Genomic DNA, 27731 nt, shown 5'->3' with positions numbered 1-27731 from the left:
CTAGCTCCCCTCCCCGTTGCTTAAAACTTAAACCTTCAGCTACTGTGTGTAATAAATAAATAAATTATATTTAGTATTGCTTTATTTCATTAAAGCTTAATTTTACTAAATTTTTTCAATATCCAAAAGCAGTTTTTTAATTTGAATTCAATTTAAATATCGATAGAGTCCGCGCTCTTATCGATAGCTTAGCAGTCTACCGATTGACCAATGGCACTTTGTGCCCAATAGCAACCGTGCGTTCAAATCAGCTGGCTCTGCTCGGCTGAATATGGCAGTAATCAGAAGTTCAGTTTAGACGCAAATTCTAAGGGCTTTTTCTATTTAACCGATCCAAGACAAGCAGCAGACAACTGGGAAAGTGAAGGGGAACCCTTTAGGTCTCGATTGACCACGTATCGGTTCCTATAGGCAAGTCACGCCGTCGAAAATGCTGCCCAGTCCACTGGCGCTGCAAAATTCTGCGACAAAAACAACAAAGAAGCGACGCCTGAAATAGGAGCAGCGAAAAACAGAAATAATCAATTAAAATCGAAGCGAAAGCAAGTGTTTTCCGCGAAGCATTGTAAACATTGGACAGTTTATAAGGATTTGGTTTGCATCAAAGGACAAAACCAAAAGTTGCGTGAACAGCTGCAGCAGCTGCGTGGGCAGCGACGCGGCAGAGACGCCGGCAGAGGCTGCGCAGCAACAGCAATAACAACAAGATTTTCGGTCTTCTGTTTTCTTTCCAACAATGGAAATGCGAGAGGTCTTGAGTCGCGAGGGCAGAGAGGCGAAGAATCTGCTAGTCTACCAGTTCTGCGATGATACAACCTCGAGTGGTGCAACCAGTGGATCTGTGGGCGATGGCGTTGGAGGAGGAGCAGGTGGTGATGGAGTAGCAGCTGTTGGATGCGGAGGCGTACTTTTAAACGGTGACTGTAAGAACCAACAACTGTTGCTATTGAGTATCCGGTACTTGAGAAGTTTATAGGGTTATAGCATTCTCTCTTAGTTACGAAATTACTTTATGTTGTCTAAATAATGTTTAGAAAGCTTAATTTTCAAATGGTTAACTTAGTTATTCCTTCATGTCATAACCTTCTGAAAACCACATGATTACCGGGTATTAAATAGACTTCAATGAAATATGCAATTTTAATTTAAATTCTCATTAATATTTAAATCCGTTGCAGGCTATCGGAAGCCACCCATGGTGCCGCCAAAGTCGCCCAACGGTACGCCCAAAAACTGTCAATCGCCCACTTCACCACGACTGAAATCTGCTGCCAGTCTGGGAGGCGGCGGAGGCAGTAGCAGTGGACCACGCGTGCGCAGCGCCTCCACTGGAAGGGACAAAAAGTCTGAGCTGCAAGCCAGGTACTGGGCCTTGCTATTCGGAAATCTACAGAGAGCTGTTAATGAGATTTATCAAACAGTGGAGTGCTATGAAAACATTTCCAGTTGCCAAGAGGCTATCCTGGTGCTTGAGAACTATGTGCGAGATTTCAAAGCGTTAAGCGAATGGTTCAAAGTATCGTGGGACTATGAATCTCGACCACTCCAACAGCGTCCCCAAAGCCTGGCTTGGGAAGTGCGTAAAAGCAATCCCACACCCAGAGTTCGGACTAAAAGTCTCTGCAGCCCCAATAACTCGGGCAAATCCAGTCCAGCCTTGTTTCCGGGTACTCAATCCGGAAAAACCTCACCGTGCTGTGATCAAGGACAGATTTCGCCCAGGAAACTACTGCGTGCCTATGACCAAGTGCCAAAGGGAGCAATGCGACTAAATGTTAGAGAACTTTTTGCGGCCAACAAGAGAGCTACTCAAGGATCATCACAATCTGATAACATAGAGGGTCCTCTAGATTTAAGTGGGGACAAATCTAGTTTTGTGCAGCTGAATACGCAGTATTCCCAAACAGATCTGGAGGATCCACATCTAACTCTAGCGGATATCAGGGAGAAAATTCGCAAGGAGGCGGAGGAAAGAGAAGCTCAGAATAGGATTGAAAAGGAGGCTTTAGAAGAAGTGAACATTCCAATAGCCAATGAATACACAACTGAAATCTTACACAAACAAGAGCCGTCGTTTTTCGAACAACCAATTATTAACGTAACGGAATCTGATTTAATGCAAACAGCACCAGAGCCAACAGCTCTAGAGATGACTGTGGCCTCTCTGGAGTCTATGGAAAACGCCTTACTTAATCAGCAGGCAAATAAAGAGCCTACGCCGCCAAGCACGGTCGTTAAGCCACTGGCGGAAATTTGTAAGAAACAACAACCATTAAATTCCATAGCAGGAAACATTGTTCAAAACAGTCCCCTCAAGTATTCTAGTGTGCTAAATCGTCCCTCCAAGAAGATGCTTCCAACACCTGGAGGAGTAGCAGCTCACAAGACCATAGCATCTAAACCGGGTCATGTAAAATCGAATTTACCGCCTCCAGTCAATGGTTTACGTCGGACAAAAACAGTTCCTCCTCCTATAAAAACGACTGGTAGAAGTGGATTACAGCTACAACCCAGGCCCTCTAGCAAAACCGAGTGCCATGGTCCACCCAATAATGTGGCCTCTAGATTGTCTGCACGCTCCCGAACCATGTTGGAAATAAATGGGAGTAACATCAGTTCAAGTGCTAGAACTCTACCGAAGAAAAGTAATCCGGGTTCCATTTTAAGCACTGCCAGAAGAACTAATATTAATTCTAGGCTAAGTTCTAGGGAGGATATAACTAGCTCCACATCCACTCTGAAAGCTAGCAATGAACAACTTTCAAATTCAAGAAACACTCTAAAGGCGGATGATCAACATTCCGAACCAAAACAGATTCAACTTCCGACAGATGCTAACGATGGTTGGTTGACTGTGAAAAACCGAAGAAGGAGCAGTATGCATTGGGCAAACAGATTCAATCAGCCCACAGGCTATGCTAGCTTGCCGACATTGGCGTTGTTGAACGAGCAGCAAAAAGAGCAGGAACATAAGGAAAATCAGAAAGGTGATGCTATCGGCAAAACAATATCGGCTAAAACTAAAGCTCCAGTTGCAGAGGCAAAGGCCAAAGCGAAAACATCAATAACCATCACCCGACCAGAAATCAAAAACGCCAAGGCCAAGGTTAATTCATTCCCCGTTCAGAAAAGCTACACTAATCAAGTGAAGAAACCAGAAAAGCAGGAAAAGTCCGATACGCCGATTGTTTGTTCAAGTAACACTCGGAGCAGCAGCAGCAGTATTTGTATTGGACGTAATTCCATTATCAAACGACAGAAATCTGATCTTACAGGACTTAAAATGACATCCTTGCACAAGGAGTACATGAGGAGTGAGAAGAATGCGCTAAGAAAACTTCAACAAAAGGAGCAGGGCAACAGGCAACACAACAGCAGCTCCTCTTCCGCGGAAACCGTTGTGGAATGTAAGTATTTATTTGTTTAATGATATGAAGACCTAAATATCAAATTTATATTATTTTAGCCTGCAACGACGACCATAGCAAGATCGATATTAAGATCCAAACCAACTGCGAGTTCTCCAAGACCATAGGCGAACTCTACGAGAGCATTGCCCACTGCAAGCTTCCAAGCGGAAGTCTTAAGCCCAATGCTAGCATCCTGAGTGCTTGTGACGAAAATGAAGAGCAAAATACTGATGACAACGAGGAGGAGCGTAATGAAAGGATCTTAGGAGAGGTTCAGGAATCTCTGGAGCGTCAGATCAGGGAGTTGGAACAAACTGAGATTGACGTGGATACGGAAACAGATGAAACTGATTGTGAAGTTCAGCTGGAGGAGCAGGATGACGGAGTGGATGGATTGGAGATGGGCAGCGGTGATGATTCAGCTGTTTTTGTGACCATGAGCGATGATGAAAACGCCAGCTTGGAGTTAAGATACCAAGCGTTGCTTTCTGACATGTCCTGGAACGAAAGGGCTGAGGCTTTGGCCACCTTGCAGGCTTATGTGGCCAGACATCCTGGAAGAGCTCAAGAGCTGCACCAGAAGTTATCATCCCCCTCCAGACGTCGTTCCCTACAAGAAACTCTGAAGAAATACCAAGCCAAACAGGCGAGAGCTCAGCAAAAGCGCAATCTGCTCCAGCAGGAAAAGGCAGCTAAGTTACAGCAGCTATTTTCAAGGGTGGAGGATGTAAAAGCAGCTAAGAATCAAATTATCGAAGACAAGCGTCAAAAAATGCAAGGAAGACTTCAAAGGGCAGCTGAAAATCGAGAACAATATCTGAAGCAAATCATTGAGAAGGCTCACGACGAGGAGAAGAAACTCAAGGAAATTAATTTCATCAAGAACATAGAAGCTCAAAACAAGCGGCTGGATCTCCTGGAATCCTCAAAGGAAACAGAGGGAAGACTACAAGACCTAGAGCAGGAAAGGCAAAAGAGGGTGGAAGAAAAACTTGCCAAAGAAGCCGCTGTGGAAAGACGACGACAAGCCCTGGAAAAAGAACGTTTACTCAAGCTTGAGAAGATGAATGAAACGCGTCTAGAAAAGGAGCAGAGGATTGGTAAGATGCAGGAGCAGAAGGAGAAACAGCGACAGGCACTGGCGAGGGAAAAAGCCAGGGATCGTGAGGAACGACTTCTGGCCTTACAAGTACAACAACAACAGACGACGGAAGAGCTTCAGCGGAAGATCCTCCAAAAACAAATGGAATCCGCTCGTCGTCACGAGGAGAACATCGAACACATTCGGCAAAGGGCTCTGGAGCTGACCATACCCACACGACAGGCGGACGAGGGACGTGGCGATCAGGACGAGTCCGAGGATATCTTAAATGGAAATGCCACGAGCACCACCAATGAGGATTGCGATTTATCATCTACTCTTTCCGAAGTGGGGGGCAATCCCGGTCATTCGAGGAGCTACAAGAAGAAGATGAAGAAGCTTAAGCAAAGGATGAGTCAGTGGTGAGTAAAATGAGATTCCTTAACTTTTATTGATGGAATTTCATTAATTGCTGTAGGTATTGGGTATTATCGTGAGTGTTGAATTTCTGCTTAATCGTTAAAACTTATTGACTCTCCCTTGGGTTGGGTTAAATAAGCATTAATCTGAAATCAGAATCTGTATTTATTATGTTGTGTGCTCTTCTTACAGCGCTGCCGACTATTTGGAAAGTTTGGAGCCCTTGCCCGCCCACGTAAAAAGAGATAGTACAGTTCCTAAGTTGCTAAATCTGGTGGTCAAGGGTGGAGGTGCCCAGGGACTGGAAAGGAACCTAGGCAACCTATTGCGTGTCATACCCAAAGCTCAGACCTTCGATTTCCAGGCTTTTCTCTGCATGGACGGCTTGGGCATTTTGGCCAACCACGTGATCAGCAAGGGCATGGAGTATAACTCTGAGATCTCCAGAAAGTGAGTTGACTTGGAACTTTTCACCTTTCCACTTTTGAGTATATCTTTAATTTCGCTACTTTGTCATTGTTATAGGTCCGTCAATTTGGCCGTGCAGCTGTACAGGAATGCCTGCTCCGTGTGTCCTCAGATTGCTCGTCACGCTCTTCTGGGTAATTCCATAACCGTTTTGTTCGATGCCATCAACAAGAGTTTTCAGGTAATCCTTAAAAAAAAACCGCTTCACAAAAGAAACTTTCAGCAACTTTTGGCCACCCAAACTGCTCCACAATAAAAGTGTCGCCAGGCAGTCGTCTCGCATCGAAGCGTTGTCCGTGGGATTGCGGCAGAGGGTTAGGAGCGGTCGCAAAACTTGGCAACTCACAATTCCCCAGGCCACGTCGAAAGTCGCCTATGTGTGTGGTATACATTCGTACTTGGCTGGCGTTATATTCCTGCCGGCATCCACTTAACACTTGGCCGCGTTTATGTCTTTGTCCAACTTAAACTCGCTATAACTGAAATCCTGGTGTGGCGGGGATCTTGGGGATTAATCAAAGGTCTTTGTACAACTATATAGTTCTAGAGATTGCCATTTATGTGCACTAAGTGTATACAAGTTGTTAATACCTAATTTAAATTTTTTAATTGTATGGACCTAAAAGTTTTGTTTGGTTTGTCAGAGATATTTCAACACCTTGTTATTTCCCTATATTTTTATAGTATTTCATATCAATATTGTTTTAAATTAACTTTGCCATTGTAGGCAACTCAAAATAAGTTGGAAAGGGCATTTGGTAGACGATTAGACCCTATTGGCCCCGTTTTAAGTTTATGTTTTCTGGCTTTTGTTTTTGCTCGTTTCGCAGGCGTTGTTTATTTGCCATTTCTTTGACGCTTTTATTTGGCGCTGCCTTTTGTTTGTTTGGCATTTTTATTTGAATTTTATTTACTGGCCCCGTGGCTCGCTTGTCTGCTGCCAGGCCCATCAATTTTTAAGCACTAGGCCGGGTCGGTTCCCTGATCCCCGCCCAAATGGATCTACACTTTCTGGGGCTCTTCCCCCTCTACTGGCAAATTTGTCATCGTGTAAAATGTTTATACATTTGCGGCTGCTGTTAAATCAATCGTTAAGTGGCATGAAAGCCACTCTTCCACCCAATATATATATTTTGTTAGTATTTTTAATTTTTATATTTTTGCTGCTTTATAAGTGCAATTTTGGGCGAGAGGAAAACTGAATGACTAAATTTTGATAAACTTTTTTTTGTAATACATATATACTTTTATTATTATATATGTAACTTAAACATTCTCTTTTTAATATTAGCTGTAATGCAAAAGATTTAAAATAGCATTAAACGTATAATAGACATAATAGGACATCATTTCTTGTCTCTTATTTAAATCTATATAAATATTTTTACACCGCCCTTTAGAGTTGTTGTTTTTGGTCGTTGGCATTGTTAACTTGGCTCGTGTTCATTGTTAATCTCCCCCCTCCCCACCCCTCTTCTTACCTACTTCACCTTCCGTTTTTTCGTTGATGGATCAGCTTGCGCGCCGCTTGTCATGTAATGAAGAAGAAGAATGTGAGAAGAAGAGGAGAGGAGAGAACCGTAGAAGGCGCAACAGAGTAAAAAAGTTAACTGAAATATCAATTAACTTTTTGATTGATGTGGATGTCTCTTTCTCTGTTGCTCTGTCCGTTTGCTGTTGCTGCTTAAATTGATAATTAATTTAAACACGCGACAAAAAATTTCACTGCTGGCCCCAAAAAGCAAGCAACAGTCGTGCGATGCTATTTTAATGCGTTAGATATTTATATTGTTAAGGAGTAACCCACTTTTTGAATAAGGATACTTCTACATACAATGTATCTGTCGTATGTGTTATATCTTGTATTATTAATGGGGATTCAGTAAACCAATTTCCCATTGCTCTAAGCCAAAACAAGCATTTTCATTGCAATAGGCGCTTTATTATTCACAACATTTAGCATACATGATTATTTAAAAATGGGAATTTGTCAATATTTTGATTCATTTTTTTTCGAAATTAAGCCCTATTACCGAAATACGTGTTTTTTCTAAGTCCTTTTCGATCTCTTGCAGTTACCCGAAGAAAAATCACCACAACATCCGGTCGAGTTGTCCACGGAGCTAATGCTGGCCTGCACGGAGGCGCTGTCCTCGAGTTACGTGAAAAAGAACACCCACCCAAAAGTTCCGGAACGCCTGCCGGACATGATAAAGTGAGTACAACAACAAGTGCAGCTACGCCGGCTTATTGCGGCCAACTACAGAAACTTCGAATGAAAAAAGGGGAAATGCGCGAGTTCGAAACCAGGCGGGAGTGGGAGCGAGATGGCCATTGTAGTCGGCACCGCTGCCATCTCTTTCGCACACCGGAGAGGGCGTGTTCTTCTGCGCGGGAGCAGGACAGCAAATGCGGCTGCGCTGCCAGCGGCAACGTCGCTGCTGCTGCGCTGCCCGCCGTGCTGCGTTTAAAAAATATTATTATTAATTTTAACTTTTATTTAGTTGGTCACACTATCGCACAGCATGTGGGTCGCCATCGCATTTGTTTGGTGTCTAGCACATAAAAAACAAATGGATTTCCATTCTTGAACAACTGTTTACTATATAGTATGATTATTCCTTTACTTCACTTGTGTGTTGGTAGTTTCCATCATTTCAGATGCTACTTGAATTTGAATACGAGCATATAACAGTTAGTAAATTATACGCTGAATTCAGTTAATTCCATGAAAATGGTGGATTTCTCCTCTTTAAGCATCTTTCATGCTTAATCTCAGATATCGCACTTCACTTTAATATTGCGTCCAGCAAGGGCTTTGAAATTAATACCCCGCCCCCTTTTTATTCATCTGATTGTTTCCATTCATTTGCGCTCATTTTTATAGACAAGAGTTTTAATCGAATTGTTGCTATTGTTGACGTTTCCATAGCTGCAAAATTCAAGCGCCATTTTGTAGACTTTGCTCACTAAAAAAGGGTTTCATTCGTCAAAAAAATGTTCGATTCCTTTTATTGCAATTTTAATAAATCACAAACTGTTTATGTAGAATAGTACTGTTCAGTTTTCCCTTTATATTGAAATTTAAAATCCAATACCGTATACAACTATGTATCAGTTAGTTTTTGTGTGTTTTATCCCGTTATTGTTACATAAAAAACTTTGTTGCCATGCATTTTCCAATTGTGAATTGGCTTTTGTGTGTTACATTTGCGTTTGTTTTTGTTTCGGGTTTTCCCAGCCATTTTTTGTGTTGGCTTTTCTTGTGTGCCGTGGCTTTTGTTTATGCTTTTGTGTGTGCTCTTGGCTCTGACCAATGTTCTGCCTTTTCCTAGCTGTTTGCTTTATTTTTTATTATTCCCGTCTTGTTGACGGCTATTTTTTATGTTCTTTGTCAATTTTCGTTTGTTTATATTTTCAATTTGGTTACAAAAGCTTTTCGTTTATTTTATTAGTCAGCCATTGTTGTTTTATTTTTTTACGTTAGTGTGTCTCCTTTGCAGCCTTTTGTGGTGGCTTTTGCTGCTTTTTATCCTCATTCTTTTGGTTACTCGCCTTTATTTCTTCGGCCATTTTTCGTAGCGCGCATCTCGGCGCTCAATTCAATTACAGCGTTTGCAAAATCAAATTTTCTTTTGACTATAATTTTCGGGGAAACAACCCCCGGCTTGCCCACTCCCTTTTATGGTGCCTGCACCTTGCGCCATTTTGCCTTGGAAATAAATAAACTTGGCTGAATGGGAAACTCAATTCGCCGCACTTGAATGGTCCGCCATCTTGCACTTCTTCCTCTTCTGGCCCTTTTCCGTTTCCGTTTCGTCATATTTTTTCTGGCCACGAAGAATTTGAATTTTCCGGCTTCCTAATTCGATTGCAGCTTTCTTTCTTGTTCCTTTGCGTGTCGCTTTTGCCGGATGCATAATTAAATTTTTGTTTACTTTTAATTGTTCAGGTGCGGGGCTCTTCAAGTATATATTGTTTTGCATTTGAATAAAGTTTTCGGGGAGTCGTGAAATCGAATTAAAGTTGACAAAGAGGAACTTTTATTCTACACAAGGGTTTTCCTTCTGTGAGGGCAGTGAAACTTTGCTGGTACTTAGAAAGTTTTTTTTAAAAGATTTTTGCTTTCTGAAAGAAAAACTTCCTTTTGCAGATATTTAAGTTTTTCAGTTCTAATTATATTTGACTTTGGCTGGCTTAATATTTAGAAAAAATACAATATATAATATATTTAGCTAAAAGATGAAAACGTTTATATTGGCTGGTGTTTCAAACTATCATTATTTCCCTATATGATTAATTGCAGTATGATTATGTCGATTGAAATAGTATTTGGTTAACCATAATGCCCTTCATAAATCCTGCCACCATCCAGTATGTCATCCCCGTTCTAGAACCATGACAAATTTAATTTGCCTCGCTCGGGCACCTTCACATCACACAAAAAGTGTGCGCAGATCTACGAGATATCTTTTTACACTGTAATAGATTTATAATTAATCAACACAGTCATTAGCCCTCTTGGTAAAAAACGGGAAGTACAATTTTTTAATCACGATTTGATCATCAATCGCAACAACTGAAAAGGCGGCTCATCGCAATCATAACGATGATTTGGCACGCGATAAAGCAAACACCCCTTGGCGCGGAATCGAAACCAGAAAGCAGAACCCAAACCCAATCCCGAACCCAAACCGAAACCGAAACCGGAACCGGAACCCCTTTCACCTTGCCACCCCTAAAAAGCAGTCATAATGAAATATATGCATATTTCTCTGCTTGTAGGGGGAAAAGCAAAAGGTCTTCTCGATATTCCCCAGCTTGTCTGTCGATGCTCCTGCGGCTGCTGTTTCCACTGGCAGGATGTCAACAAGGAGGACAAGGAGGACATGCTGGCAGAGTTACTTCCGCTCGTTGCTCAACTACACGACTGCTGTGCGGCAGATAATTTAATTACCCTTTAAGTAACCAGATCGAATGGCCAATTTGGAGTTTCGGCCAGCAGGCCTTGGAGCTGCTGCATCCACATCCTGCAGTATGTTCGCATGCAGAGTCTGAGAGTGCAAGTTTTTGTGTCACGGACTTTACTGAGCCAAAAAAATGGATTGAAATTAGGTAGAACAAACAACTTAAGCATGTACACGGAATGAAGTTCTTATCCTAAGTTCTTCAAAAATCCATTTTCAACTTAGGTATTACATATAAAATAATGTTTGGTGACTACTCTTCATTATATTTATTGTATGCTTTCATACATTTCATTCTCCCAGTGCCAATAAAAATCCTCAGCTCAATAACAAGGACAGTATCTGGCATCTAAGCACACTTGCACACCCACACACACGTGCCTCTCGGTTTTATTTTACCATCGACATATTAGTGCAACTATTAAGACCTTAAACTAGACAGCAGCCCACTCCGCCCTCGATAGACCATGGTCTTTGACTCTCCTATCTGGTCAAATGTATTAATTTCATTCTGGGTCCTTTGTCCATGCTGCTCTTCTCTCCTCTCGCTTTCTCGTACTCCTTTGGAAATATCCTTCGACTGGAAATATCTCCTGTTTCTCATGTTTCTCCTCCCCGGCCCTTTGTTTGTTGGCTTTTTTATGTGCTGCGTTTAATATCCGATTTCAGTTTCCCCCTCGTCTCTGTTGATTCTTTTTGACAAAAGGCTGAGCATAGGGAAAACTCGGCTCGGCTCAGTTTCTGTCCCTTTCGCTTTGTTTGGCATTGGTGAAGTTTCCTATTTGCCCACTGCGCCGCTCCTTTTGTTTGCCCCTCGCCGTTTCCACAACTCCTCCCACCCCCGCTTGAAGGAAAATCAAAATATTGACTCTTAACGGTGTGCCTATTGATCTTTCAGCTACCCCGAAAATGGCAGCGGGGGAGGGTGGAAAATTGGCAGTGGGAGGGGGCATTGAATTCATATTAAGCAGGCTTTCTCTACTTTAAATTGTTTAATTAGAAGTGACATTAAAAGTAAAAAAACCCATGATTGTTAACAAATTTAAAAATAAACATTCATACGTGCTAGAAATTAGTCACAATACTAACTCAATCAGTTAAAATATATTATAGTAAAGTTGATTTTAAAACGTTCTTTTGTGTAAACGTAGTGCACTGCTTATTTCATAACTTTACTTATCGTTAAGGACCACCTGCCAGCTTTTTGCATGTCATAATTGAAGTCGAATCAGAAAGCTGTCACACAACTAATCAGAGTTGTCATCTGGGTCCTGTTCCTCGCATTTTGCAGTGCGAGTGTTCCACCTCCGACTGCAGTCAACTGCTCAACAGAGCTCAGTTTCAATTTCTATTTCTATTTCAGTTCAGCTCAGTTCAGTTTCAGTTTTCGTTTTCAGTTCCCGTTGCTCATCTGTTCGTTTCGACATTCAAACTGTCAAAAAGTCAGCATCAATTACAGTTACAAAGACATCATAGCAAAACCCCTGCACGGAAACCCACACAAATACACCCGAAATCGGAGCAGCGGAGAGCAGGGGGAGGTGTGTTCGAGGGGGTGTGGCACAAAAGAGAGGGGGTCAAGGGTCAAGGGTTAGAGTAGTAGCTCAAAAGAAGTGTAGCCCAAAACTTCGCTGTATATTTGCATCAAAATGCATTTGGCCATAAAGGACTGAGGAAAAAACCATGGTCGAGATGCGTTTCAAGTGTTTTGGAAATCATACCCATCTGTCCGTCCGTATGACCGGTGATATCGGGAAATATAAGAGCTAGAAAGTAGGGATTCAACATGCAGATCTTAATAACACGCACGGTTACTATATTGTCCGCAAAGTTTATAAATTAATAATGTGTCCGATGTTGCACTGAGTAAACCGAGTAAGGGGTATCAGATAGACTGGCGGCAAGATACGTAACTTTCGAGTTTACCCTCTACTCTACCCGAAGAGGTCATATGCAAAAGTCTGACATATGCGCTGACATTTTGCATGCAAAAAGGCGCAGCAGCCCAGCAGCCTCAGCAGCTATTACCCTCTTCCCCGCCCTCAAACTCCTGTCCCTTGTCGAGCTGCATGTCAAAAGTTTGATGAGTGCCTGTCCAGCTCCGCCGCATGTCAAAGGACGAGCAGCGGGGGAAGGCGGAGGGGAGGGTGCGAGCGGTACGGCTTTTGGCTATTGAATTACCTACAGGCTCAGTCCGAGGCTGAGCCACTCTTCGTTTGAGTGCATTCGCTTTGATTTTGGCCTGGTTTTTTGTTGTTGTGCCCATGCTGCTCTGTTTTGGGTTTTTCCTCTCTGGGGAAAATTTCCGGGGGAGTGGGTGGGCCGGCAACCACCCACCAAGATGAAGTTGTCTCTGGTAGGCGACATATGTAAAATGTGTAAAGTGCAGTGCCGGTTACAGTTAATTTAATGCTCGTCAGATGCGAAGTACTATATCTCCGGGATGATAATGCACCCTCTATAAAATCACATCCTTCCTGGTTCAGTTTTCGTTGTTCCATCACTTAAACAAAAAAGGTCAAACAATGTGCATTTCTTCAACCAAATATGATTTTATAAATGCCAAACATTTCAAATTAAATGACCGGTAATGATTAAGTTGTTGTTCAAAAGGAATTTGGTTGGTAAACATAAAAACCGTACCATTTTTAAATTAAACTAACTTCGTTACATTTAAATATTCTGTAGCACATCGCAGAAATTGATGTGTACAACAAAGTGTTTTTTCCAGTGCACTTAATGCGCGTTGGTAGCTCTCGAAGCAAACAGGCAGGGGGTGATTATGAGGGGGTGGAGATAAACAGAACGGGAACACAAAACAGGCGCAAGGACAAGGACAACAAGGACAACCAACTGACGCATCACTCAATCAAATGGCAATTGTGAGGGCTTAACACGAGGCCTCGGGCCGCAACACAATCGAAGTGCCGAGCTACCCTCGCTCAATAGTTGTATAGATAGATAATACTGGTCGCATCCCCTGCTAAAGATCCCGATACGGGGACCCAAACTGGTGCAAATTAACACGCTAAGCACTTGAATCGGGCCAACTGTGGCATGAGTAATGCCCTCAAGTGGCCAGCAGATGGCGCACATTACAAGCCGCTAATCCGGGTGCTACCCTATACCCTATGCGCTATAAGCGTACCCATACGCTTTTTCAGACTTTTTCTCTCGCATAAAAATTTACGACAAAACTAAAAATCTTCGCAAAGTATTCTTTGAAATGGCCCAGCCGTAAAGGTCATTTAGCACTAAAGGAAAAGTCGCTGCTATGGTTATGGCTATTCAATGGCTGTGGATTGTTTCTGGAGGAGGGGGTGAACGTATACTTACTTATATACGAGTATATATGTATATAGGGGCGCCGCATTTATGATTGGGCGGCGACTTTCCATAAATTCTAATTTGATTTTGCCACTAAAGTGCCATAAGAACGCAATTTGGTTTCGACTCCCCATGCATATATTCATACTTGTACATTTATTTGGAGGAGCTCTGGAACCCTACGTTGGGCATAATTTTTTACGATGCTCACTCTGCGACATTTTCATTCGCTCGCCATTTTCCATTTTCTACTTTTGCACATACACACTCTCACCCTGGGAAAGCCAAATCGCAGACTTTAACTTTCCTATCCTGAATATCTCTAAGGGTATATGAACAATCTTAAAACAGTTCTTAGTTGTTCCTTAGTGTTTTCCTTTTTTTCATATCTGCCTTTTTTTTATGCATTAAGCATGATATAAAATTATATTAAATAATATTTTCCAGCTACAATTTTAGATTTAAAGTACTGTTCAATAGTTCCTATCTTTCAATCAGCATAGAGCAGGGTATCTGAATCTTCGCCTTGCCTTTCTCGACTTGGCTACGTTTAATGCCCGTGCCATTTTTTGTGACCCAACTCCTGGTCGTGTGTGTTGTTCGACTGGCTTTTGTTGGCCGTGTTGCTATTTTATTTTATTATATGCACTTTTCTTCTACAAAATGGCGGCAAACGTCGCCGCACGGTCCTGTTCGGGGTCCTTCTCCGGCCCTGGGACGGATCTTAAGAAGGAGTTTTGGGGGAACATCGTTATGGTTGCGGTTATTTGGCGCCATGTTTTTCTACTACTGCCGTTGGGCTCCCCAGCTTTTTCTTCTTCGCGCCTCGTTTGAGTTTTACGAGCGGCTTTACTTTCTGGCAGCTATTTCGACTTTGGCTTTTTAACAGCCTCGCAAAGGTTGACGGCGGGGGATTTGGCGACCCAATCCCAGTGCCAATTCCCATAGAAAAATCCCGTCATCGGGCTGCCCCACGTGTGTTGTCCATTTCTGACGTTGATTCCCCCACCCAATTTTATATTTTCCAACGTTTCCTACTTTTCCTGCTTTTCGGCTTTCTGGATGAGCATCTGCGGTAGGCAGGAGGATGACAAGCCCCATATGGAAAGCAGGCACACACTGAGAAAAAACCTAGCATGCATTCAAAGAAGATATTTAATAATTGAAAACAGATAAGTTGGTACCACATCTTGAAAACAAAATCTATTAATTGTGTTCTTTCTCCTAAACTAATTGGCCTTGCAGCGGTCTGCTTTTGAGTACTTAATTTCTCTCTGTGCAAATGGGTAAAAACTGCTGAAATTTTATTTTCAACGCGCGTGTCGTAATTGAAGACGCCCGAACTCCTCCTCCAGCCCCCACCCAGCCCCCTGTCAAAATATATATGTATTTAATATAAGACAAAACGTTTACCCCGTTGCCTGTCGCCCCAATGTTTTCCTGTGTGTTTTTGGGGTAAATGGAAAACGCTTTGGGTGGCGTTCGTTACTAAGAAAACACAGGAGACGCGACGCGAGATGGAACAGAATGGTTTGGTATGGCATTGCTATATGGACGGTTGGATGGATGGATTGGATGGACGGGTGACGTGTTGATGAATTTTCACTTTAAGAACTCGGCTAGACAGGATCGGGATTATATATCCCACGGAGTGATTGCCACATCCGTGTTTGTCTTCGCCTCTCGTTGGCCTACCGCATGCAGATTTCAGATTTTCCATCCCATATCTATAACTCGGATTTACTTGAGATGATTTACTTCGCTGAGATATTTTCTGCTGGCCTCTTGGGTTTCATTTCCCCCTAATTCTCCGCACTTTTTGCACACTTTTCTGGCAAACTCGTGAGGGCCCACTTGACAGCTCAATCTCGGCACTTGCCAGGCACTCTTTAACATTTTTTTACCCTCAACTCTTGGGTCTGCGCGTAATGCGAGTTTAATCACTGAGGTATAAGGAATAAAAGTGAGCAACAACCCCGGAGCACATCTATCTGCATCCCTTTAAACCCGAACTGACAGCCAAATGTCTTAATTTATTCATAACTTTTTATACATGTTTATTAGACTGCGCAGAGCGAGTCAGGGTGGTGGGCTATTATATTGTTGTCCCCGGCCAAAATGCATCCCTCACTCCGCCTTAAACAATTTCCATGTTTTGATTTATGAATGATAATGCGCTGTGACACATCCGAAGCCAAGCGGAGCGAACCCAACTGGATGGGCCAGCAGCCCATGAGCTCTTCATTTCGGCATATGTCTGCATTGCGTTAATTTGCATTAATGGGCGTGGTAATGGGCCTGCAACCGTGGCTGCCGATTTTTGGGCGGTTTAATGAGGCGCAGCCTCGTGAAAAGTTTAACAGATTCAGTAGTCTCGCAAAATATGCACGCCTGAAAGTATTTCAGATAAGGGGTTCCATAGCAACTGTCGCAAAAAAGGGTAACCTTCTGCTTGGTGGGCGTGGCAGGGGGCTATAAGTCAATAACTAATATGGTTATAATAAACCAATGGGATTTTATGGGCAGCGCGGAGGGTCATTCGTTTGTACTGAAAATTAATTATTAATTCTATGGAGCACCATGTTAAGTCAAGAACTGACTTTCGTTGGTTGGCTAGCTTTAGGCCACTTTTCATATTATTTACGATGAGCTCAGAAGCCCAAGGCGCAGAAACTGGTTTGTAGATATGTTCACATTATGTGCAGATGTATCTCATGCGAGGGCAATCCTTTCGCCGCGGTTTTGCTAGGCGCCATACCTCCATTTCAGCGCAACCTTGCGGTCGCGGAGCCTGTACAGCCATCTCTTTCGGTATGTTTATACCGCGCTCTTTCTGCCACACCGTTGCAAATCAATTTGCATCCATTTCTGGGCTCGGGCATCCTCATTCTCCGACTGAATCATCATCGTCATCCAGCGACTGGTGCAAGGTAAATGAATTAAAAGTTGACGCTGCTCCGTACGGCAATACGTACAAATTCATTTGCATTCAGAAATGAAAATAAAAACAGGGGAGAGTCCAGAAATTAATTACGATCTCAACTGGAACTCTTATCAGTCGAAGGTGCGGCCCTGAAAAAACACACAGCTGCCTTTTTCGCCTCTCCGCCTCTTCGCCTGTCATTTGATTGGTATCTTTGTTGTTCTTATTTTACACTTTTCTCTGCTGGGTTTATTTTATTTTATGTTTATTACGAAAAATCTGAAATTAGTTACCATTTTCGCAAAACAGAGGGGTTTCGGAGGTTTCCGTTGACAGCTGTGTGACCACCAAAAAATGTAAAAAGGACCGTAACTGATGTCCTGTCGAGTCCTTGAGCATAACCAATGGGATTCGATTGGTTTTCGCGTAAAAATAGGGATAAACTATAAAATAGTTCTCTAAAATGTGGGTTCTACCTTTTTTAAGGTTTTTGATACGGTTTTGCTTTGTGTTCGACTAATTGATGACCTGTAAATAAAATGTTGAAATCAAGATTATTAGGGATATTTGAAAAGAATATTTTGTACTTTAGATACAAAAAAAAACAGTGTGTTTGCGTAGACACAGACCTTTGTTGTTTTGGTAACATAATGAGTACTAACGTGAACTTTAAAAATTTAATTATAAATCGATCGAGATTTCGCATAGACCGCCCGTTGGGAAAACTTTCAAATTGCACCCAGTCCCAACCGCATCTCCGCCTCAGCCAAAACATTTACCAATGCAATTAAACCATAACCGTCCACCCAAAGCACAAATTCTATCCTCACATAGGGGTGTCCTTTTTCGAATGACCATTTCGCTATGCGTGCCACAGGACAGCTTCGTAAAAAATCAAAAATGTTTTGCGCCCGAATGCGGTCAATTCAATTTCAATTCGCTTCTGAATTCCGAATTGCATTTTCCGGGCAATAATTGATGGGCAGCGGAGCAATCGGTCCTTTTCCACTCGCTCTTGTGCCCTCTTTCAACAATCTCAACAATGGGATAAGTCTAAGTAAGTGGGTTATTAGCACCGCAGGATGTCCGAAGAGTGGCAAAAGGACATGCAGGCCGAAAGGAGACCCCTGCCGGCAAAGGAACCCTTGCTGGGCATTAGGGAGTCACGTCCCAGATCCTGTTGATGTGATTATTGTTGTTGGAGGAGTTTCGTATTAGTAATGTAAACATGCACAGGGAACAATGTGAAAATGTCCGTTTCGCATGCAGTATAACTTACTATGCATATTTTAAGCCAATCGGTGCAATGTGCGATTTAATATCATTTTCCATTTAATACAACTAAATTTTGCCCCAGTAATGTACGACAATAAACTTCAAAATAGTGATACTTGATTGGGTGTTTTTCCCTGTGTGCACAGAAAGGTAAGAGGCAATCGAAATTCACGAGAGGACTATTGTTCCGAGTCTAAGCTCCATTAGCCGCAATTGAGATCTCTCCGTGCAAATCCCAGTGACATGACGAATTGTCTTAGTCCTGGCCGGGATTTATGTAATAAATATAACCCCCTTGCCGCTGTTTTAGTAACAGCTGCTGCACGTGCTGCCCTAGTAAGCGCCATAATTATGATGATAAAATGATGATGATGATGATGATGTCACACTGTTGGTGTCTCTTAATGATAACGATGTCCCTGCTCTCGCCCACTGATAAGGTTACTTAACACCACATGCCCACATTTTCCTCGTCGCCCATTAAAAGTTCACCCTCTCGCAGTACAACAAACCCCCTTACCCCTGGGCCCCCGATTCCCTTTATGGCCATAAAGGAGTCGACCAACTTGCAGCGTGAAATTATTTAACACGCGCTCTAATGCATAAACATGGCCAACAAAGTTGCCAACCGAACCCAGTACCAGGTGTTTTGTAATTTCAGCAACGTCAATGATAGCCATGTACCCGCCGAAAAATTTGGTTGGGGCTCTGCATAAAGTTTTCTATAGAGTTATATTACATATTGATTAAAAAGTGCTTTTGAAACAGTGAAAACATGTTTGTTCTGTTCAGAAATTTACATTTTATTTAGTACTTTATTAATGATGCTTTACTTAGAACGTCTTTTAAAATATATTTTGTTTTGCTGCTTAAAGTAATACATATATATTTTTTAAATTGGTGCCTTAACTTGCATGCGTTGGTATCTCGACCGAGGGTTGCTTCAGCACTTCTGGTCCTCCAAGCCACTTGTGGGCAATCAGAGCTATCGACTCTGGCCGGCCGGCTGTTTGTCTGCCGATTGCTACCCCTAAAATGCGACTCGAGTTGCATTGTTTTGACATGACACCCGAATCGGGACGCCCGGGGATATGTGTATGTATGTTCTGCCCTTCAGAAGGGGGGACTTTGCAATGGCAAGGCGCAGGCGCGACAGTTTTAACCCTCCGAAAGGGAAACAGTTGCTCTTAATCAAGTGCCGACAAGCGGCGGAGAAAACAATTTGAAATTGCATTTTAATCAACTCCGGCTCGTGCGCACTGCGGAAAGTTACGGGGTAGCTAGCTACAGGCTACATTTCTCTGATTTCCCTTTTTTCCGGTTTAGTTTTCATTAACACCTTTAGAGCCGATCCGTGTGTGTGTCGCTTGATTTGCCTGCCGACTACAATCGAATTTCTAATGTTGTTTTAGGCCACCGCAAGGCGTTGAGTTTTATTCACATGCCTCTGACCTGGATCTGAATGTGAATCGGATTCGGATGTGGATGTGGATGTGGATGCGGATGCGGATGGGTCTCTACGTGTGTTCTCGGATGCAGGATGGCAACCAGCTGGCGTTTTTCCAGCCTGCGTTGTTGACTTTACTTGATTGAATGAATTTGAATCTGATGAATTTCAATGGTTCGTGTTGAAATTGAATTACTGCGAAAGCTGCTAAGCAGATTTGGCTGTGAAAACAGAATATGTTGGGGTTAAAAATGTCCAAAGCATGTTTTGGGTAACTAGACAGCATGTGAATTTTAAAAATTTGATTTAACCTGTGTGTAAATAAATTAATGAATAAATGCAATTTGTATAAATTGGGGAACCCACTGCAAGTATGACTGATACCCACCCTGTAGCTCAGTTTTACAAATTAAGCATACAGCGTACAACTAATAAACTTGAATATGTTAACCCATCATTGAATAATTCACTTAAAGATTCTCTAGTTTGCCACAAGTTATGGGCTACTCAAATTACATTAACACTCAAAATTACATTGAGGTATTAAGAAGCCAGTCAAACCCATTGATTAAAATGTAATTTTCTAATTTGTTTATCAACTTTTTAATAAGCCAAAACATGGAGTTCCGCGCCAAAAATTTAGCCACCAATCCCATAAATAGTTTAAAAATCGATTGTCCAATTGTTTGAAAAGCCACGTGCTGTGCAAATTTCACTCCAAAGCCCACCGACAATGGCAATATAATTCTTTCATATGCTAATGAGCAGCACGCGTCTAGCATTAAATGTGCTCAAAATGCAAAAGCGATTAGCAAAAGATTCAGATACGTTCGTCCATAAAATACTGCTAAATGTTCGTAAGCAAATACGAGTGGCATTTGCGAATTTATGAATTTGCGAGGAGTGTGTGAGATCCCGGGAATTGTGACATTGCATCCATTTAGCAGCTTTCGTAGATTCAAGTGCAAGTCCTTCTCAAACCATTTGGCTTCCATGTTGTTAGAGCTGTGTTTTTTGTTTTTCGGTAATAGAGAGTGAAAGAGAAATTGTTGTGCAAATAATTTCAGTTTGCTTGATGTTTTGATTTCAATTAGGCGAGTTCTGATTACAAACACTAAAAATATCAAACAAAACCTCGTTCTCTTTGTCTGTCCGTTCATTATTTTCTGTGCGATTTATCATAATAAACGAAAGCGAGTCATCAACAAAAGGAGCTCATTCATCGTTTGATGTTTACAATACAAATGAATGGCATACAGATTTCTGCTATTTAAGTGGCAAGCCATAAACATATACAGATCCATAACATTCTACAAATGAATGATTGATATGCCATGACAATGTCCTGCCGCAAAAATCTGAAAATCCAGAGTTGACCACCGAAGCTGCCGTGGCATCCGTGGCAGCCTTAGCAGCGTTGAAAAGCAAACACTGCCAGAAGTAATTTTTATATAGCCGAAAAATCCATTTTGACCCCTTTTGACACAACCAAAAGTCCTGTTCGCAAATAAAAGCGTCCATTACTCAAACGCTGGCACACACGCACATAAGCGGCCAAACGCACACACACACACCCACTGGAGAGGCAAACAAAGCAGCAAGGACTACGTGCCACCGCCAGGATGAGACCCCAAGTCCCGCTTTTCTGTATCTGTATTTGTGTCTGTGCTGCCCGCTTAAGATGCTTGCGTGAAATGAGTTCTGTTTCAGCATTAACTGAAACATCCTTATATTAAGGACCTAGGATCTTTGATAATAGCTAAAGTTTTTTGGTTAATATAAAACTCTTAAATCTGTAAATGTTTGAAAAAGATGGTGGTATGAACTTTAGTTGCAGCATTATCGTGATAAAGGAAAAAAGCCTGACGCTCTTGATATTGCCTCCATTCGAAGTTTAAACCAAAAAGGGTTTTTTTGCACACACTGAAAAATAAAGCTAAAAGTACATCTCTGCTGATCCCCTGCTGATATCCCCACAACATTTCTGGCGTTGTCAACTGTAAACATACTTGAGCTTCCTGTTTTGCTATTTGTGCCTCGCATCGCACACAGGACACTTAGCGCAGACAGGCGGACACAAGGACACTGGAGGAACGGACAAGAAGAGGACACCCGGATGCAGGGATGCAGGGACAATCCACACGATGTTTGCTCTCCTGGTTGGTCAATCTAACCCACAGCCTCGCCCGCTGTCCCTTTGGCCTTTGCTGGACAAAAAGTACTCGGCAAACTCATCAGCACCACAAAAATATCCTTAATAATTTTCTTAAACCAACAAGCACAAAGCTAGCACGCAGCTCGAAGGATGCTTTTACCCCCGTTCTGTGGCTGTGTGGGTGAGTGGGTGAGAGGGTGAGTGGGTGAGTGGGCGAGTGAGTGACCGCCCCTTTGCCGCCGCCAGTGAGCTGTCATCGTTTGTCATGTGTCCTGGCCCGAGTTTCGCCTGTGGAAAGTATTTAGTTCGTTGGTCGCATCAATCCAAACACAAAATGGCCAACTCCCCGGCCAGAGACGACGTATCGGATGTGGCCGAGGCTTCCTCTGCCGGGATAGCAAACCCGGGACCAAGGACCAAGGACCAAGGACCCCGGGCAGGACATAATCGTCAGTGCCGTAAAATAAACAGCAGCCAAAAGCAGCAGCCAACGATGGCGACAAAATAAAAATAAAATGCGACAACACGGGGCGCAAATGGTTGTCGAGGGGGCAAACCACTGGCAGGACACCCAGGACACAGGACTTTTTCGGGTGTGAAAAGGCATTTGGTGCAAAGCTCGAAATAAAAATAAGAATCCCCGGCAAAAAAAAGAATTAACATCCTTGTTAGTTGTGAAAACACGTTCGTTAAATACGCGCGACAGTTGCAGGCGCACCAAGCAACCCTCTTCCCTCCCCCCTTTTAATCATCAAGGACCTCCCTCAAGCATGAGTGTGTGTATGTATGTGTGTGGGACAGGCGCAAATATTTTAACAAGTGTCAAATGCACACGCTACTTAACTCAAGCTCTGGGTGTCTTGTTTATTAAACAAAATAGTTGCAATTGGCAAGGAAAAAGTGCAACCCCTTGTTGCTGGCTGAGTAATGTCTTTTTTTTTACAAGAAACACGAAGTGGTTCGCTTTCCTCTCTCAACTGGAAAATGTCCTTTTCACGGGCGCTTGTAATTTGGGCATTTCTGTGCATTGATTTCGGTACTTAAGACGCTTAATCGGCAGCGGAAAACAGGAAGGGCATCGGATTTGTGCACACTTCAAATAATTTTGCCTTTTTATAAGGTTTGCCAAATGATGGGAATATATTATGTGTAAATGGTATGCGATTTATGTTCTCTTTATATTTTTGAATACCTATTAGACTGTAATTCGTTTTTGTAAGTGTAGCCAATGAGCAGCACAGTTCGCTGAACAACAATGTGCAGAATGAAGGGACTAGGGGGAGGTAACCGGAAGCAGGAGGGACCAGGAGCGGTCCTGCAGGACCATGGACATGCATTTCGGCATTTCGGGCTCGCATAAGCTGGATTAAAATCAAAACAGATTTGCGCTGACAATGACAACGGGCATCAGCATCAGCATCAGCATCAAAATCAGCAACAGAAGGCGGAGCAAGGACATGTTAATGTTCACTCGGAGGTTAAACAGGACAACAGGACACGAGTCCTCCACCTTTGATATGAGAATGGAAACACCTTGCTGGGAGAGTGAATGAAATGTCATTCGCCCCTTGAATAGTCCGGATAAGGAGGTGACCATTCTCTCCGGCCGGTGCTGGGATACTTGTCGTTTGCGAGGGGGGAGTATGAATTTAAATCGCTTTCAAATCATATGACACATGGTCGGGTTCCAGTTGTTTTGCACCGTGAACGCTCCGGGCGATTAACAAGTGTGGAGTGTCCTGGCCCGAATGGTAGCCAGTGGAAAGGGTAGGACGTGGGTGTAGATCAAGAGAACTAGCGACATATGGACATGGAAACTACGGGGCAAATTAAGGGAAAACGGCCGAGTGACTACGGCTAAATAGCAATGAATAGCTGAAAGGTACACTTGGGAGGGGATCATTGTAATAAAATCTATTTTTACAGTACTTATTTGAATTATATCCATTAAGTATTAACATATTTCCGACCAATCTTCCTTTTCCCTTTCCCTTTGCAGCCTCGTTGTGATTACGGGCCTGATCGAAGTGCTTTCCCGGCGCATTCAGAAGGTGCGGGAGTCCATCGAGGGCAACAAGAGTGTGATGCTGGGTCTGCTGACCACCTTGGGCTTCCTGTCCCGCTTCATTGATGTTTGCCAGCCCGGTGAGTCACACTAGCAGTAGCCAGCTTCTGAAGTCGCACCTGCCAGAGGGTAAATAAACCGGAGCAGGATCGTTGCTTATTCGTTTCCTTATCCTCCATCCACAGGACCTGCCGATCCGACACGTCTGCTGAGCGCAGCCAAGTCCACTGAGCTCTTTGGAACCGTTTCGATGCTCTATGGCTGCGTGATGCCAATGGGTGAGTTTTAACTGAACCAAACAGTAGCTGCAAATTGAATTGCGGAGGCGGAGGCGGGGGCGGAGAAGTAGAGTAGTAGGGAGGTGGAGGTGCTAATTAGATTTCAATGCACTTTACGAACAACCCAAGCAACGTGATCTCCTCGCAAAGGCGGAAATTAGTTTTGATTTTTCCGTAAGCCTCTAATGTTTTATGAGTGAATATCCGCTATCGCCGCTTATCCGCTTTTCCTACCTATTTTGTGACTCGATTTTCTTTTTTATTTCTGTTCTGTTCTGTTTTTGCAGGTGAATGCATTCCACCACGCACGACCGCCCTGGCGGCATCGACTTTTCATCTCTACGTGTCCCTGGCCTGCCTGGATGTGAACACCTTCCAGGTGAGTTTGCCCTTCAACGGGAGGGGTATTCTTGGGAGTTTCAGTCGAACGTCGAACGTCGTGCGTCGCCGTTTAAACAAATCAAAAAGTCAGCCAGCCAGCCAGCCCTTACCCCAATACGAAAGCACAGTGGTTAGTGCCTAAAGAGATCACAAAATCGTTCCTCAAATTTAGGTTTAACATTTTATAAGGAAGAATTGCTCAAGGTTTTTTTTTTTTAGAAACTTTGAACCATGCTGGTAAAGCAAATAAGCAAATAAATAATTTGATAAGTTTAAAAGAGTTTATTTTAAACACAGTTCTCCGAATTCATCTAAAATAATTGTATTAATATAGATGTTATCTTACCTAAAAATGATTTTTAAAGGCATACAGAAATTTATTTCAAAACTTTTTTGGAATCTAAGATCAAATCCATATTTTCACCAATGTGACTCAATTTTGCCCGCTCAAGCAGCAGAGAAAATTTCATTAGAATTTTTCTCGTCTGTTTTATTTTTTTCCGTGGAATCTGCTGTTGGCGTGTGTATGCGTTTGGCTTTTCTTTGCTTTGCACTTCTAAACTTTGTCGAACGTGAAATCGCCTGGTGAAAATTGAGAAAATCGGCAACAACAACAACAACGATTGCAGCATCGGCATCAGCGGGAGGAACTGAAGAACAGGAGGAAAAGTTAGTGTAGACGTTTAAAACTTTGCGATTGCGGCGGCATGCAATCTTGCAATCTGCGAGTGAGTTTCGCCAGAGTGATTTGCATGTTGCCGAATGTCATGACAGCCACCACGAGAATTGTGTATTTAGTTCCTTGGTTTGGGGCAGAGTGACATTTGCGCTTTGCGCAACAGACAACACAGCGCCAAATGACAAACACAACATGAGGCAGACGCCATTGAACCGCGATGACATTTCCCTCTGTACTCGTATACCTGTGAAAATTCGGAGGAGAAAATGGCGAAAAGGGCAGGATTGGGTGGTGGCTGGTGGGTGGTGTGTGGGTTCGGCTTGGGGGCATCTGAAGGAAATACGCAAATATTTTGACACTTTACTTGGGCCAAATGTCGGCTGTCGTCTTGGCGTGGCCTAAAATATTTATGCCAACCGTAACGAAAGGAACCGGATTGGAGTTGGCAGCCAAAACCGCGCCAATGAAACAGAATGTCGGAGTGCTATCGTGAATCTATCTGAGGTTCGGCACTTGAATATTTTTAGTGATAAATGTTACAGTTACCAGTACTTGCTAGAAACGCTCTATATAAAATTATATTCAAGAATTTGTGTACCTAATGCGATGGTTTATGTTCAAGTTTTGCACATTAAAATGTTGTGATCCCCAAGTAGGTTGCATTTATGCAATTATTTAAAATGAATAGGATTCACATTAGACTTTCGTACCAGCTACCAATCTGAAATAGATATCCAAAGTGTTTGACAGCTAGGTTTTAATTTCCTGTGTACCTCCACCCAAGTATCTGAGTTCTCGAGTGTGTGCGTCTGTTGCACGTGTCAATATTTAACGGATGCAGGCTGGCAGAGGCAAGGCTACGCACTTGACAAACTAATTTGCTAGACAAACTTTGCCGCTGCCAAAAGCTCCAACCACGAATTGCACTGGGATTAGAGCTATTTGTTTTAAATTACCACAAAAATAGATAAGGGTTTCGCTTGCTCGTCATCACCATCAGCATCAGCATCATCATCATCATCAAGTTTTGCGAGCGAGGGTCGGTTGCTCTGTTTTTGGCAAATAATTTGATTCGGTTTTAATCAGCAAACTCAATTTTCGAGAGCCGCTCCAGAGGCCGCGTTTGTTTTTGCGTAAATATTGACTTTGTAAAATGAAATTTTCAAGTTTAACCCAAGCCAAGCCAAGCCAATCCGAAGCCCACGCAATTTCAATCGTTCTCAAGCGCTCTCTGTTTTTTTTTCTGTTTTACTTTTTCGTTTCCGGCTGGAAAATCCTTGCCGCTCGCTCATATCCTGCCAGGGTCGGAAAAGTGAGGGGCGTTGTTCTAGCCAGCCAGGCATGTCAATTGTTTGGCTAAATATTTGCTCAGTGCTCGTACTCTTACTCATACTCGAACAAGTTGCCAGTTTCAGTTGTTGAATTTCGAGTTTCGGGTTTTGGCCTGCCAGGATAAACAAATTAGTAGCGCTCTCTGGCTCGCTCGACGAGTCCCTTATGCAAATAGCAGGCAAATATATAGGCAGGATTAAATAAACAATCGGGCCGCAGGACGTGCCGGCCCTTCATTTCCTGCCCTAAACAAGTGGCACTCTTTGATATTTGCTTTGACTTAATTAAAACATTTGCTCAGTGATTTCGGCTTCGGTTATTTTTTACCATTGTTGTTGGCTTGTGTTGCCAATTATATGTGCTTCGGTATTTTCAGGAGGCACTGACTGTGGAGGGTCCTTTGTCGCTGAAGCTGCTGGACGTGATGACCCTCATCCTGAACTGCAGTTTGGCCAATGCCCAGTGGGCGAAGAACAGCGAAAGCACCCCAATGCTGATTGACCTTATCGCTTCGCTGGCCTTTTTCTGCGTCAACAATCGCAGGCACCAGGACCTGCTGATATCTGAGCAGTTTGCCGTGATCTTCAAGAACCTAGCCAAGTTGCCCACCCAGTTCAACCCTGTAATTTATCCCTTCCTGGTCACGGTTTCCTTCAACAATCCGCCTGCCAGGGAGTTTCTCTGCAAGGACTTCGATTTGTTGGTAAGGCTTCTTATTTACTGTAATGATTTAATGATTTCTTGTAATGATTTAACTAATTGAAATGGTGGCAATTTCTTATTACTATTTTCTATATTCTTGCAGTTCATAGACGAGTACAGCAAATCAGAGATGGCGCAAAAAAATGTCGTCATTAAACTGATAAACAGCCGCACCAAAGACAAAATCAACACCGGTAATAAACAAAATGCGTAGATATGTGATTTGTTTTGGGGCGGCAACCTAATATATATGTATATATATTTATGTATCCCATACAATGATCCTTCAAACTAAAGTCCCAACTTTCAAAGTGATATTATTTTCAAAGAAAATTAAAAATCTGAAGGGCAAAACTACTTGAAACATTCGCAAGCAGATGAACAGCAGGATAATTGAATATCGAATGCAGAAGCGGCACACAAAATATTTATAATATTATTTATATAACCCTAAACTTTATCATAAACTAGTTTACTTAACAATCACTTCATCTCACTCACTCTCACACATTCGCTAAACACATTCACAACAAGTCGAACTCGCATAGATTTTATATTAATATATACACTTAGTACATGTATTCATTGTAACTTATGTTTAATGCAAAGTATTAACATTAGTTTAGCGCTTCTATCAAACTCACCCACAAGCACAGAAAATTCTCAGTTATCGAATTAACCCATGCTTTTAGCATACACAACTTTCACCTACACAAAAAAAGAAATGGGAGAAAGGCAAACATAAATAAAATTACCTTATGTATTTTTATAAATATCAACGTTTTGTGCAAAAACATTACAAATAAAGCAACGCAAATGAA

General features: G+C 42.5%; 1 protein-coding gene across 2 annotated transcripts; it reads left to right on the top strand.

Moving 5' to 3' along the window:
* The first annotated feature begins 247 nt into the window (after positions 1-247).
* On the top strand, positions 248-27731 carry LOC120444700 (S phase cyclin A-associated protein in the endoplasmic reticulum). Of its 2 annotated transcripts, none has more exons than XM_039624571.1 (11): positions 248-917; positions 1179-3407; positions 3467-4913; positions 5104-5361; positions 5437-5560; positions 7455-7594; positions 23473-23618; positions 23724-23816; positions 24104-24195; positions 26585-26911; positions 27014-27731. In XM_039624571.1, the coding sequence occupies exons 1-11, from the start codon at positions 737-739 to the stop codon at positions 27122-27124; spliced, it is 5148 nt and encodes a 1715-aa protein (XP_039480505.1). In that variant the 5' UTR covers positions 248-736; the 3' UTR covers positions 27125-27731. The 2 variants fall into 2 exon arrangements, with proteins under 2 accessions (XP_039480505.1, XP_039480503.1); XM_039624569.1 differs by having other exon boundaries at positions 248-923.

The sequence above is a fragment of the Drosophila santomea genome, chromosome 2R (genome assembly GCF_016746245.2).
Source record: "Drosophila santomea strain STO CAGO 1482 chromosome 2R, Prin_Dsan_1.1, whole genome shotgun sequence".
In the NCBI taxonomy this organism is placed as follows: Eukaryota; Metazoa; Arthropoda; class Insecta; order Diptera; family Drosophilidae; genus Drosophila; species Drosophila santomea.
The sequence above is the reverse complement of the archived record's forward strand: the minus strand, read 5'-3'. Positions and strand labels throughout refer to the sequence as shown.